We start from the raw sequence: 13,636 nt of genomic DNA on the forward strand, positions 1-13,636 counted from the left end.
GGAAGACAGAGAGGGGGAGAGAAAGATAGACACCTGCAGACTTGCTTCACTGCTTGTGAAGTGACTCCCCTGCAGGTGGGGAGCTGGGAGCTTGAACTGGAATCCTTAGGCCGGTCCTTGTGCTTTGTGCCACCTGCGCTGAACCCGCTGTGCTACCTCCCGACTCCCAGACCTTCCAAGTTCTGACTTCAAAAAATAAAAATAAAGCAGGTAACACTGAGATACCACACTCCATCCCTTTGAGAATGTCATACATCGGAAAGGATAGCAACAACAAATGCTGAAGACACTGTGGGATAAAGGAACCCTCTTGTACTGCTGGTGGGTATATAAATTAGTCTACCCCCTATGGAGAGCAGTCCGGAGAACTCTAGGAAGGCTAGAAGTGGACTTACTTTGTGACTAAGAATCCCTTTCCTGGGGATATATCCTAAGGAACCAAATATACCCATTCAAAAAGTTGTGTGTATAATTATCTTCATAGCAGCACAATTTGTGAGACCCCAAACCTGGAAGCAACCTAGGGGTCCAACAGTGGATGAGGGGATGAAAAAGTTGTGGTCTATATACACTATGGAATACTACTCAGCTATTAAAAATGATGAATTCACCTTATTCACTTCATTTTGGATGGGGCTTGGAGGAAGCACATTAAATAAGTTAAGCCAAAAAGAGTAGGATGAATATGGGATGATCACACTCATAGACATAAATGGTGAAATAAGAAGAAAAAGGGAAACATAAAGCAGAACTTGGACTGGGTTTGATGTATTACACCAAAGTAAAAGACTGAGGGAAGTGGGGGGGTGATTTTCAGGTCCGCTTTAGGAAGTGGGAAGGAGATACAATTGGTGGTGAGACTAGTGTGAAACTATACTCCTATTAACTCATAGTCTTATATATCACTATTAATTCATTATGTCAGGGAAAAATAGACCGAATATTTCAAGTTCTTTAACCTATATTTTAGTACTGAGTATATATTCCTTTAGTCTAATCATTTACTGTTTCATACTTATAAACTGATTGAATTCTGACTCTGGACTTAAATTATTAAAGAATTTCTAAAAATAACTTTTTAAAAAATAGTAATTTACATATAACTCCATACCAGACAGATCAGAATCATCTGCTCCTGTCAATATCTAAGATATTGACATTAATAGATATCATTAAATGACATTAAGCATGGTGAGGGTATATACAGAACAGTAAATCCTAACCATGGGATTTTTCAAAGAAAAACAAGCTCCCAACTAACTTGGTCATACTAATAATTGTCTGTGGCCTCTTAAAACTCTCAGACCATAAGGTACCTTCCCTGTTTTTAAAATTCATATTTTTCCCAGTCCTGGAACCTCTGGGACTTTGCTTGTGTTTCTTGATGTCTCCCTTCTTGATCCTTACCCTTTATTCTGCCTTTGATTACCTCAATTAAATCAGTGCCACTACTGTCACCATGCCACATTGTTCCTAATGTCTTTTTGCTTCAGATTGCACCCAGGGATGGCAAACCTGAAATGTCAACCTTCCAACTCCAATAATCTGACACTAAATTGCATCTGCCATTCTGATTCCACTCTGATCTCTCCAATGTATCCTGGAACCACTCCTTTCCAGAGCCCTACCCCACTAGGGAAAGATAGAGACTGGCTGGGGATATGGATCAACCTTCTTCAGCAGAGAAGCAATTACAGAAGTCAGGCGTTCCACCTTTTGCACCACAAAAAGAATTTTGATCCATACTCCCAGGAAGAGAGAAATGTTAGGGGAAGATTAGTAGAGGGCTCTGAAACCCAATTCCATCAGAAACCAGAAAGAGAAGAGGAAAACTGGAAAGAGGTTCTGAAGTAGTAAAAGGTGTAAGTATGACTTAGAAGGGAAGAGAAGGCAGGACCATTGGGAAAAAATGGGCAAAAAGATAGATGATAGATAGATAGATACATAGACAGATGATATATGTCATTATAGAAATAATAGTCAACCCGTAACTGTGACCTTGGGAGAACCACTGCAGTTTCCAATGGAGGGAATGGTGGTGGAAACAGTGGGAAATTGAACCCCTGTTATATTGTAATTTTGTAAACCAATATTAAACCACTAATAAAAAATATAAAAGAGGGGGTTAGGTGGCAGCGCAGCGGGTTAAGCGCATGTGGTGCAAAGCGCAAGGACCGGAGTAAGGATCCCGGTTCGAGCCTCCGGCTCCCCACCTGCAGGGGAGTCGCTTCACAGGCGGTGAAGCAGGTGTACAGGTGTTTATTTTTCTCTCCCCCCTCCTCTCTCCATTTCTCTCTGTCCTATCCTACAACGACAGCATCAATAACAGCAACGATAAAAAAAATAAGAAAGGAAGCATCAGAAAGAACACAAAAGAAGATACTGTATAGTCAAGAGTACTTTGTCCAACAGATTTTATCAATGAGTTCTTTCATGGTTATCTTATCCCATTCCTCAGCATGAGGGGCATCCCATGGTGCATCAGCTGGAATCTGTAGAGAAAGAAGTACACATATTTAGGTGTGTTGGCTACTGTTCCTGCCCTATCAAAAGCCTTCTAGAGAAGTTCTAAACATGACTGTTTCTATGCCAGGATGTCTATTTATCACAGAAATTCTATGCATTGGTAGGGCTGTGGTAAGGAATAATAGATCTCTAATTCTGTCTTCATACATACAAGCAGGCACACACACACACACACACACACGTATTCAATTATGAAGATCGTGATGGCAAAAAAAAATAGCTAATGCTTCTTTTGTTATGTGATTGGGGAAAATTCCCTAACACTTTGGCACTCCTTTTCTTCATGTGTATAGTGAAATATTACCAACTTAGAAGAACTGCTGGGTATACTGTAAATGAGCAATGCTCCATGTACTATTATAGAAGGATATGAAGTAGTTGCTACTATTCATATAGATTATGCACAAGTTGAACACATGCTTTACCTCTCTCCCCATATCATCCATTTTCCGCCACAGGTTGTTGTAATCCAAATATGCAATCGGGTTCCATACTGGAGGAAATGCACCTCTAAATGGATAAGTTCTCCCCTATGACATAAAAGCAAATGGTGTTCCATTAAATAAGGATTGAAGCTTTATACCCCCAAATCAACCAACTTAAAAACAGTGTCCTTTATTATATAAAAAAGCATCACCTTTAATAGACACTAAATATATTTTATATATACAGGTCTTAAGTTTCAAATAGATTAGCCATATTTCCTTGGTTTTGTGTTAATAGCTGTTTTTAATTTGTAAGAAATAGTTTTACACTTCTTTTTTAATTTATATAGAAATAATTCTCCACAATGGACTATGGTGGTAGGCATGCTTAGTAACACAAATTTGAAGACGTATGAACTTGTGTGATTGAGTTCTCTAACCTGAGTGATGAGAAAGGAAATTCTCCTTCCTATACATTAAATTTATTTTTATTTTTTCCATGTTATTGGAGGGCTAATGGTCTATAGTAAAGTTGCTGACACATTTGTAAAATACCATTTAACATCGCTTTCATTGGGATAAGCTAACCGAACCTGTTTGCATGTACTCACTCATACACCCTCTTTCCATAATCAGATTTTATTCTTATTACATAAAGACTAATCCTAGATGATTTACAAGCTTTTTTTGCAACAAAGGGAGTGATTACTTGACCATTAGATGTCTAAAAGTTGGCTTGTTAGGATTTTTATTAACATCTGCGAGATCACAGGCTTCCTTCTTAAGTCCTCTTTACTTCTCTTTTTGTATATGAACAAATTAGTTGTTCCCATCTGAATTAGGTTATAATTTTCTCTACTCCAAGCCCCAGTATCTCAGTGTTTGTATTCTCGCTCATTGAGCATGGACTGGATTTGAGTTTGGTGACACCTAAACTAGAATTCATGCAGTGGTTCAAATTAATTTTACCTCAATAAACTGTATATATCAATAAATAAATATGAATAATAACCTTGATACTGAACTATTACCAATTCCTGAGTTAATTATCTCATTTCTTTGAAAGGGTGTTCCCACCCAGACAAGAGCAGGATCTGACATGAGAGACTGAACCACACTGAGAACTGAGAAATCAAAGCACAATATTTTAATGTGTTTTAAAGTTCATCTAAATTAAATAAAGACTGATTAGATCATAGACTGTTCTATGCCATTTTTGGTTTCCTAGCATTCATTTCCCTTTCTTAAGACTGCCTTGCTTTTTTCTTGTGTAGTTTCCTCTCCTCCATGGGTATCCATGTCAGAAGGATAACGCTGGGTACCATTTCTCATTATGAAAGTCAGTGAGGCCCTTTCTCTAACCCCACCTCTGCCACCTAATAGACTATGAGCCTGTGGTTTCAGCTTGGACAGTCACACAATCTCAGAAGATTCTAATATTCAAATAGACAACCCAGATAGAGAAGAAAGAAAGAAAGAAAGAAAGAAAGAAAGAAAGAAAGAAAGAAAGAAAGAAAGAAAGAAAAAAAACGTTGACTCTAGGTTTTCCATTCTTCTGGAAACATGCTGAGTAGGTGCATGTTACTACAAATACCATGGCTATGGTCCCTGCCCCTAGCTTGCCAGGCTTGTCCTTGTTTCTATTTCTCAGGCTCCTATCAATTTCTGGTTACACTGTTTTCACTAAAATTCTTTTAGAAACCTGTTCTTGCTTGCCTGAGTTAATTTCTATTGCTTGTACCAAGGACTTTAACATGAACACAACCTCTACTTCTTTCATTAATCAACTTTTACTTTATTGCAAGTGTGTGAGCAGCACTATGATATGCAAATATAAGAGGAAGAGAGAGGGAATAAATAAATATAAAATTTTTTTTTAAAAAGGATGAAGTTGAACAGTGGTGGAGCTCAAGCATGAAGTCTTTGGCTTGATCCCAGAATTACATAAAAATAAATTATTACTAAAAAAAACCCTCCTAACTGTCAATATAAAGACACAAAATATAACATTTACATACATGTGTATGTTTCTGCAAGTACACACACACACACACACACACACACACACACACATGAAATTGTACCCATACTCAAACTAAGAATACACGGCACCCATTAAATACTGAAGGAGGGGTCTGAATGGTGGAACTCCAGGTTAAGCACCCATATCACTATGTGCAAGGACCCAGATTTGAGCCCCCACTATCCAACTGCAGGGGGAACGCTTCATGAGCAGTGATGAAGGTCTGCAGATGTCTATCTTTCTCTCCTCCTTTCTATCTCCCTTCCACTCTCAATTTTTCTCCTGTCAAAAGGAAAGAAGGAAGGAAGGAGAGAAAGAAAGGAAGAAAGAAAAAGAAAGAAAGAAAGAGAGAAAGAAAGAAAGGAAGGAAGAAAGAAAAGTACTGAAGGTTAAATTTCCCTCTCACAGTAATAAACTCAAATAACCTTAGCAAATTATGAAAGCAGAACTTATCTGAAAATGCTACAGCTTTCTATGACTCCAGTTCTTTTATCATTAGCACCACCATCACAACCACTTTTTTTTTAATACTGATGGAGATATCTTTTTGTTTCTGACACTGTTTTAAGTTCTTCATATGTGCAATATCATGTAACACTCATCCCAAACCTCAACTTTATAAAAACAAGTACTATTGGTATTTCCATTTATAAGTGAGAAAATCAAAGGCCAAGGATATTAGCTAGGAAATGGTAGGATGAAAATGTCCTACTTCCAAAACCTGCATTTATCAACATGAAGTTTCCTGACCTCCCATTATGGTAAGCTGAATGCTGAGATAAGTTTGTTCTAGAGTTTGTTTATTTTACCAGAGCACTGCTTAGCTCCAGTTTATGGTGGTGCAAGGGATTGAATCTGGGACTTCAAAGCCTCTGGCATGAGAGTCTCTTTGCATAACCATTATGCTATCTACCCCCTTCTAGAGACATCTTTAACTTCCCACTAAAAGATAACTTTGAAATATGAAACTTATTCACATACATTTTTAACATTTCTAACTAAGAGAAAACAAAGACTAGGAAGCGCCATAGTGTAAGATAACTACTGAGGAAATAGGACCAACTTTGAAAAGTTCTGAAGTATATTCTGAAAGAAATGAGAAGAGATATTTTATCCACAGCATACAAAATATGAAAAATAACGAGGTCAGAGTAAAGTATCACACAGGAAATCTTCAAAACAGCTGTTTCTTGTTATATTACATTAGTTGAATCAGGGGAAATCTCTGTTTTCCTATAAAATGTGTTTATACTCGAGTAATAGTCCCATACAAAACTGACCATTGTGTTGAAAAAAAAAAAAAAAAAACTTCTGTAACTTAAATATGCTCAGCTGTCTGGAGACATTAAATACTATAAAACTCAACAAAATCTGTTCCACAATCCTACTGAAATCTTCACAGGTCAATGCCAACCCATGTAATGTCCTAAAATCTCCATGACCTGAATGCTAATAACAAAACAGAAATGACAAGAAAAATAAAAGAGTTCATGGAAGAAGGATAAAGTATTCTGTCAAGCTTTTTAGACATGGGACTCATGGAATATTCAACAGAACATCATAAAACCCCAAGATGACATTAATTTTTATTATGTTGACAGAGGCACCAAGTTGATTATATATTAGCGTCTCTTTCAGCAGTTTCTTTCTTGCTCTAATTTCATAGGGGAAAATATCTTCCAATAAAATATAAGTGGCCATGTGTAGAATAGGCACCCACGTCACTGCCCATGCTTTCTCACAAACCCTTACTTAGAAGGTCTGCAATTAGATTTAAGAACTCAAGAGTATGGTCAGCCTTTGTGATTCCCTAAAAAGTAATGCAGTGTGAGAGCCTGGAGGTATCTGATTTTCTGTGTGAAAACTATCTGACAATTATCTCAGTCTCTTCAATGTATGTCTACGGTTTTCTCACAAAATTGTCAGCAGTTTCTCAATCCTAAATCACTTCTCAGCAACAAATGCTTTGATGACCTAAGAGACAGGAACTCAGAGAACTGTTGCAAATGGTGACTGGTCTTAAATAAGCAGACAAACCAAAAGGTTTGGTGGATTGCACCAAAAAAGTTCTCCAAGGAAGAAGAGTGAAAAGGGATTTGGTGGGGTTCCCAGTGCATGATGGAGGAAAAGGACCTAAATTGGGGGCGAAAGTGTTTTGCAGACAACTATCACGGTGAGATGAGAAATTGTACCCATGTATCAACAACTGTACTGCAAACCATTAACCCCTAATAAAATGGTAAATAAATAAATAAAAGGAAAGTCAAAGACTGAGTAAAAATTAAGTTCACTGGATACAAATTAAGTTCATTTTGTGCTTGTTTTCTGAAACCTAACTATTGGGTTATCGGAAAAGTCATGACACATTGTTGTATGGAAAAAAACAGAAAAAAATATGCCATGACTTTCCCAACAGCCCAGGATTTTTCTGAAATGCCACTGAATCTCTAAAAGATTGTGCCCCTGACACAACAGAAATGTTTATGTCATGTAGAACAGAATGTCCCTGGACATATGCCTCAAAACACTTTGGGCTCGTTTGAGAAACCGCAACTCCAATCTGCCAGTGTTCATAATAGTGGGAGACTATTGCCAGGAAAACACTGTTTATGCCTCCCACATTTTTATTATTGGTTCTATAAGATAAGCCAAGTTTATAGTAAGCAAGCAGCATTCGTTGTTGGAACACTGGAGAGCTTCATCCCTCTGTACTTAATATTTTAGTTAAACAAAAGGAAGTTAGTGTTATTAAAGGGTATCATAAACCACCAAGGAAGGCTGCCAAGTATTTTCCTTTCATCATCTTGAAAATAAACAAACTTATTCTTGACTAGTTGAAGACATGTCCACCCCACCCCTATTAATTCCTTGGCACCTGACTACTCCCACTGTTTTGTAATGAGAGGATAAAGAAAATAGTGTGGTGGTTTATTCTCCATAATTCATAATAATGCCTTTGGTAAAGAAATCATCTAAAAAGAGACCCGTTAAGTAAGATGGCAATATCATTTTGCATCTAGATAAAAGTCACTTTCCTCTTCTTTGCAATGGCAGTTAGCCAGTCTCTCTAGATACACATTCTACTCTCTAAACATAGTTCTACTCTGCCTCAAAAAAAGCCTTCATGGTTGACATGAAAACAACTTTCCCATCATATCATGCTGGCTCTTCAGAGACTCTACATAGTTCTCATTCTTCTTTGCAAAACACTTCCTCTTCTCCTATTCACTGACTTCCCTAGTGTCCAATCCATTACTGAGCCTTCTCTTTGCCTTTGGCCACCTACCTGGCTAAATCTGGATTGGTGAGTGTATTTGCATAATGTTACAGTTTGTTATTTTCTTGAATCATTTCCCTCTGTGTTTTTTAGTACAAAATTGTTATCTATGACCTCTTACACAATCTCAAGGGCTGACAGCACATTCCTGAGTGTTTCTTCATGACCTGATGTTTCATCTCATGCTCTACCTCCTCTCTTTATCAAGACATCCATAGCTACCAGTTAACACTGTGGGTGCTTAAATTGTGTCATCTCATCTCAGAATAGAGAACTCTCATATAAATGATGCCACAGTATCAAGAGAGAAAGATTTAAACTTTAAAGTTATGCTATCTTTCCCAAGGGACTCTACATACATACAGAAATTACAACTAGGTTTTACCAGTATACTTACACACACACACACACACACACACACACACACACACCTAGTTCTTAAAGTCATCTTGCTAAGGAAGTAAACAAATATTTTCTTTCCCACATCAGCTAACACCTTCTAATGAATGACAACTTACCACTCACTTTTCTATCAGCTCAACATACAAAGCTTTTCTAAAATTACCATAATAAATATCAATTTTACTGAAGCTTATTATATGTCAAGTATTGAAGGAGAAAAAAAGGACTCAGTTCCTTAGACAATCTGATTTAGGCTAGTGGTTCAGCAACCATAGTGCTTATTTGAAACACCCTACCAAAGTCTTTTTTTTTTTTTTTTTAAGCAGAGCACCTGGGACTTTGGAGCTTCAGGCATTAGAGTCTCATTGTGTAACCATTATGCTATCTATCCCTGCCTTTAAAAAAATTTAACTATCTTTTGTTTTTTAAATAAAAGTTAAATGTATACACATCTTAAGATAACATGGAATATATAATTAAAAAAGGAATGGAATTACAAATTACAAAGATTTTGCAAATATACAAACTGATTGCCAGTCCATCTATGTTTGGTCTATCTTATTTAGTTAGCTGATTTGTTTAGTATGGTGACTTTTCTAACAAAATTCACTTGAGAGATGAATGGTATATTTATTCATGCCTCTGACATAAGATGACAAGTATGGTATTATTGTGGCAAGAAGCCTTTTAAATGAAAATAATTAAATTCCAGAAAAAAATAATGAAATAAAAATAAATTCCACAGCTGTCAGGATCAGACTGTTCATTATATTTATCTATAATAGCACTCAAAATTTCCTGTGATTTCACCTAGAACTTACTTTCCTCTGACTGCCTTAAACAAGAGCACAAAGAAAAAAAATTAAGATTTGTTGCTATGAAAACAGTGTTAGACTGTTCACAGGTAGGGAATCAACATTATAACCATCATTTCTTTTCATCTGCAAATTCAGTGTTTTTTATAGTGATACCTATTCAAGCATGTTCATTATCATCCAAACGTCCTGATTTTTAGTCCTAACACCATATGGGAGTAACATGAACAACACCAAGGAACTCCCCAAGTGCACCTTCTGCCAAAATAATATCTTAAAACTCCAGAATATGTTATGACAGGGGGATATTTGCTATATCATGGAGCAATTTATTAGAAAGATTAGAAGTTGACTTTCTGTCAATGGCAAATGTCTCCACAAGTGAATGGAACTCACTCATAAAACAGTCATAACGATGGTGCATCTCATACAGTACAACAGCTAATCAATCAGTTCACTCAAGCAGCATTCAGATTCACATTTCCCTTACATCAGTGAAAAAAAAGAATTGATAAAGACACTGATTTAAACATACTTAGCTGATGCCACTTCAAATTCATTGTTTACGTTAAAGATAACATGATTTTTTTTATTGATTTCACAAATCAGATATAACATCCCAAGTAAATCTGTATCAAATCAAAAACATTCATATAATCTATTCCTCAGGATGTGGAAATCAGTTAAAAATCTATTATATAAAATCAGAGGAGTGTGGGTGGTAGCACACCCAGTTGAGTGCACACCACCATGCTCAGTGGCCCAGGTTTGAGCCCCCACACCCCACAGGAGTGAGGAAGCAGGTTTCCAGGTGTCTATTTTCTCCCTCTCTACATCCCCCTCCTTTCTCAATATTTCTGTCCTATCGAACAAAATGGAAAGAAAAACAAAAGATTACAGATAAGATCACACGTTGACTATCTATATTTATATATTTTTGCCCTTTTAGTCTATTTACTGGGAAGCTTTCACTAAACATCTTCTTTGCCCTAATCTGTGCTTCTCCATGGAACTGTGTGCAGCACATTAAGTATGTGCTTATTGTCAACGCCCGTGTTCAGCGGGGAAGCAATTACAGAAGCCAGACCTTCAACCCAATGACCTTGGGTCCATACTTCCAGAGGGTTAAAGAATAGGAAAGCAATCAGGGGATGGGATGGGATACAGAGTTCTGGTGGTGGGAATTCTGCGAAGTTGTACCCCTCTTATCCTATGGTTTTGTCAATGTTTCCTTTTTATAAATAAAAAATTTTAAAAAGACTGTGCTTATTAGAGGTCAGGCAGTGGTACACCTGGTTAAGTGCAGACATTGCAGTGCACAAGGACCCAGATTCAATGCCCTGGTCCCCACGTGTAGAGGGAAAGTTTCACAAGTGGTAAAGCAGGGCTTCAGATGTCTCCCTTTCCCTTCCTACCTCTCCCTTGCCTCTCGATTATCCTGGGAGTGGCACATCTGGTAAAGTGTACACATTACAGTACACAAGGACCCAGGTTAAAGGCCCTGGTCCCCACCTACAAAGGGAAGCTTCACAAGTGGTGGGGGAGTGCCGCAAATGTTTCTCTTTCTCTCCCTTTCTCTCCCCCCTTCCCTCTCAATTTCTGTCTCTATACAAAATAAATAAAAAAATAAATAACATAACATACATTGCCTCAAATAACATACATTACCTCAAAGGTAGGACCCTCAACTAGATTTCTGACAATAGGGTTCAACCTGACGCCCAGAAAACACTAAAGGTGTCAGAAAACCTGAGCTGAAGATACTCCACTTATTAAGGTCCTGTCAGGAAGACTGAGGAAGATGCCATGCACATTTTGGACATTGTGCATGGCAAAATGTACATTCTACTGGGTGACCTTTCTCTTGATCCCTCTGTATGATTGTTTTTCTTCATTTCTCCCATGACCTACTTCTAAACTATAGTTTTTCAACAGTTTGATTTTAATTTTTTAATATTTTTACCTATTATTGGATAGAGACAGAGAGAAATTAAGAATGGAGGCGGAGATAGAGAGGGAGAGAGACAGAGAGACACCTGCAGCTCTGCTTCACCACACGTGAAGCTTTCCCCCTACAGGTGGGGACCAGGGACTTGAACCGGGGCCCTTGTGCACTGTAATGTGTGTTCTAACCACGTGTACCATGACCTGGCCCCTAACAGTTTGATTTTGTATATGCCATTGCTAGGCAGTCCCAAGCATTCTAAACCCCTTGACTATCAGAATTCCCAAGATCCCTGACTGGGCACAGGTATATATACATCACAGGTATCCTGATTTCTTAGCTCTGAAAAGCCCCAAAATTGCCAGGCTCACATGACTGACTATGGAGTGGGATGATGAGTATGTGCATGTAGCTATTAAGTGGTTACTGGCACAGGAACCAGCATTAGGATGAATAAATAACCCGTTTTAAAGAAGCTAGCTCTGGAAAGTGGGCTGCAACATCAGATGGGAAACTTGACTTCTCAGGGCATTTTTCCAGACTCCAACCATACCATATTTGGTTCCGTAAGAAAAAATAACACTGGCAACAGCTGTTATCTGAGTGAATGTCAACAGTCAGAGTTTAAACAATGTCTTGTTTAAACAGTAGGAAACAGTACAACCAATTCAGATTTCCCAAGAGTCAAGGCCTTGTATACAGGAAATTACTAAATCATGCAAAGATATGCTAGGTTAAAAATGAGGATTAACTACCTGTTCAAAGTCTTAAGAAGTATCCTGAAACTACTGAGTTACTTAGAGACCTAGACTTACCACATAGGTGCTTCAGGTTTTCTCTGGGTTTGTGTGTGTTTGCATTTGTGTGCCTCTTGCAGGCATACCCAATCCTATGTCCCTGCAATAGCATTAGAGAGAGGGAAAAATGGAAGCTGAGAGCCTCTCATCCTTAGGGATGGGGGTTCAGCTTAGTGATGGAGGAAGGCCAAACTGAAGGTTGACCCTCCACCATAATTCTAGGACTCCACAGAAAATTTTTTAAGGACATAAAAAAAAAAGGCAGAATGATACTTTTCAGCTGTGAGATTACTATGATTGTTTTGGAAAAAAAAAAAAAGCAAGTAACTAAAAACAAAACCAAATACCTGCCCAAGTACCCATCACCCTGCCTTGGGTCATTTGAATAAAACATCAGGCTTACCTTAACGTACTGAATTAGACGCTCATTCACATTTACTTTGTATGTTTCTAAACCCAATTCTTTCGATAGCCTTAAGATCCTGTTCTGTGTTGGTCCCACATAAGCACCGCCAACATCTACATAATTAACCTGGTCATTCTGTAAAGAGAAAAGTGGTAAAAAAAACCAACAGACAGTTAAATTAAGAAGATGGCTCAGTGGTAAGGTCCTGTGTTCCATTCCTGGCAACACGTTATAAAAAAATTGTATGCGTTCTTTACAGACTATTTCTTTATGAAGGCAAAACATTCTAAAAGATGGGCCTTGGCTTCAGTATGAAGATACTAAACATATTAATTAGCATATCCAATTATGTCACATATCAGTCTTGGTTTCTTTTTTTAAAAATATTTATTTTATTTATCCCCTTTTGTTGCCCTTGTGGTTTTATTGTTGTAGTTATTATTATTGTTGTTGTTGTTGTTGGATAGGACAGAGAGAAATGAAGAGAGGAGGGAGAAGACAGAGAGGATGAGAAAAAGATAGACACCTGCAAACCTGCTTCACCACTTGGAAGTGACTCCCCTGCAGGTGGGGAGCCAGGGCTCGAACCAGGATCCTTTTGCTGGTCCTTGCACTTTGCGCCATCTGCACTTAACCCAATGCACTACAGCCCACCTCCCCAGTCTTGGTTTCTATTTCATACTCAATCTTTGAAGAGACCACAAACTTAACAACCATACAAAGGAACAAGCACACCATCCTTGTGGTAGCCATACAACAATATAACTTTTATTAATTTCATCCTGAAAAACTGTGGTGGGATTATATTAGGGAAACTGGAAAGTTCTGAAGTAATAGAAGATCTTCTAGCTGAGTACATCAAATTTGACATTTTTTGTGGTTAAAGATCCACAGTAACTTTATGGCACCTTCTCCCCCAAATTATCCTAAATAATTACTTATGATTTGTTAGTATACATATGTATACAAATGAACAATAGTCAATTCAGTTTCTTACTAAACACCAATTTTGTCCATGCT

General features: G+C 37.7%; 1 protein-coding gene across 2 annotated transcripts in view; it reads right to left on the reverse strand.

The window, feature by feature from the left end:
• MAOA (monoamine oxidase A) overlaps positions 1–12,758 on the reverse strand; it is a 34,517-nt gene extending 21,759 nt beyond the window's left edge. The window contains exons 1-3 of one of the 2 annotated variants that reach the window (XM_060182536.1): positions 12,614–12,758; positions 2,952–3,056; positions 2,401–2,492 (exon numbers count right to left, since the gene is read on the reverse strand). In XM_060182536.1, the coding sequence (XP_060038519.1) occupies positions 2,401–2,492; positions 2,952–2,972 (113 nt within the window). In that variant the 5' untranslated portion in view covers positions 2,973–3,056; positions 12,614–12,758. Of the gene's footprint in view, positions 1–2,400; positions 2,493–2,951; positions 3,057–12,228; positions 12,311–12,613 lie in introns of those variants that run through there. The other variant, XM_060182535.1, reaches the window with a different exon arrangement.
• Between the last annotated feature and the right edge of the window lie 878 nt (positions 12,759–13,636).

This window comes from Erinaceus europaeus, chromosome X (genome assembly GCF_950295315.1).
Source record: "Erinaceus europaeus chromosome X, mEriEur2.1, whole genome shotgun sequence".
Classification (NCBI taxonomy): Eukaryota; Metazoa; Chordata; class Mammalia; order Eulipotyphla; family Erinaceidae; genus Erinaceus; species Erinaceus europaeus.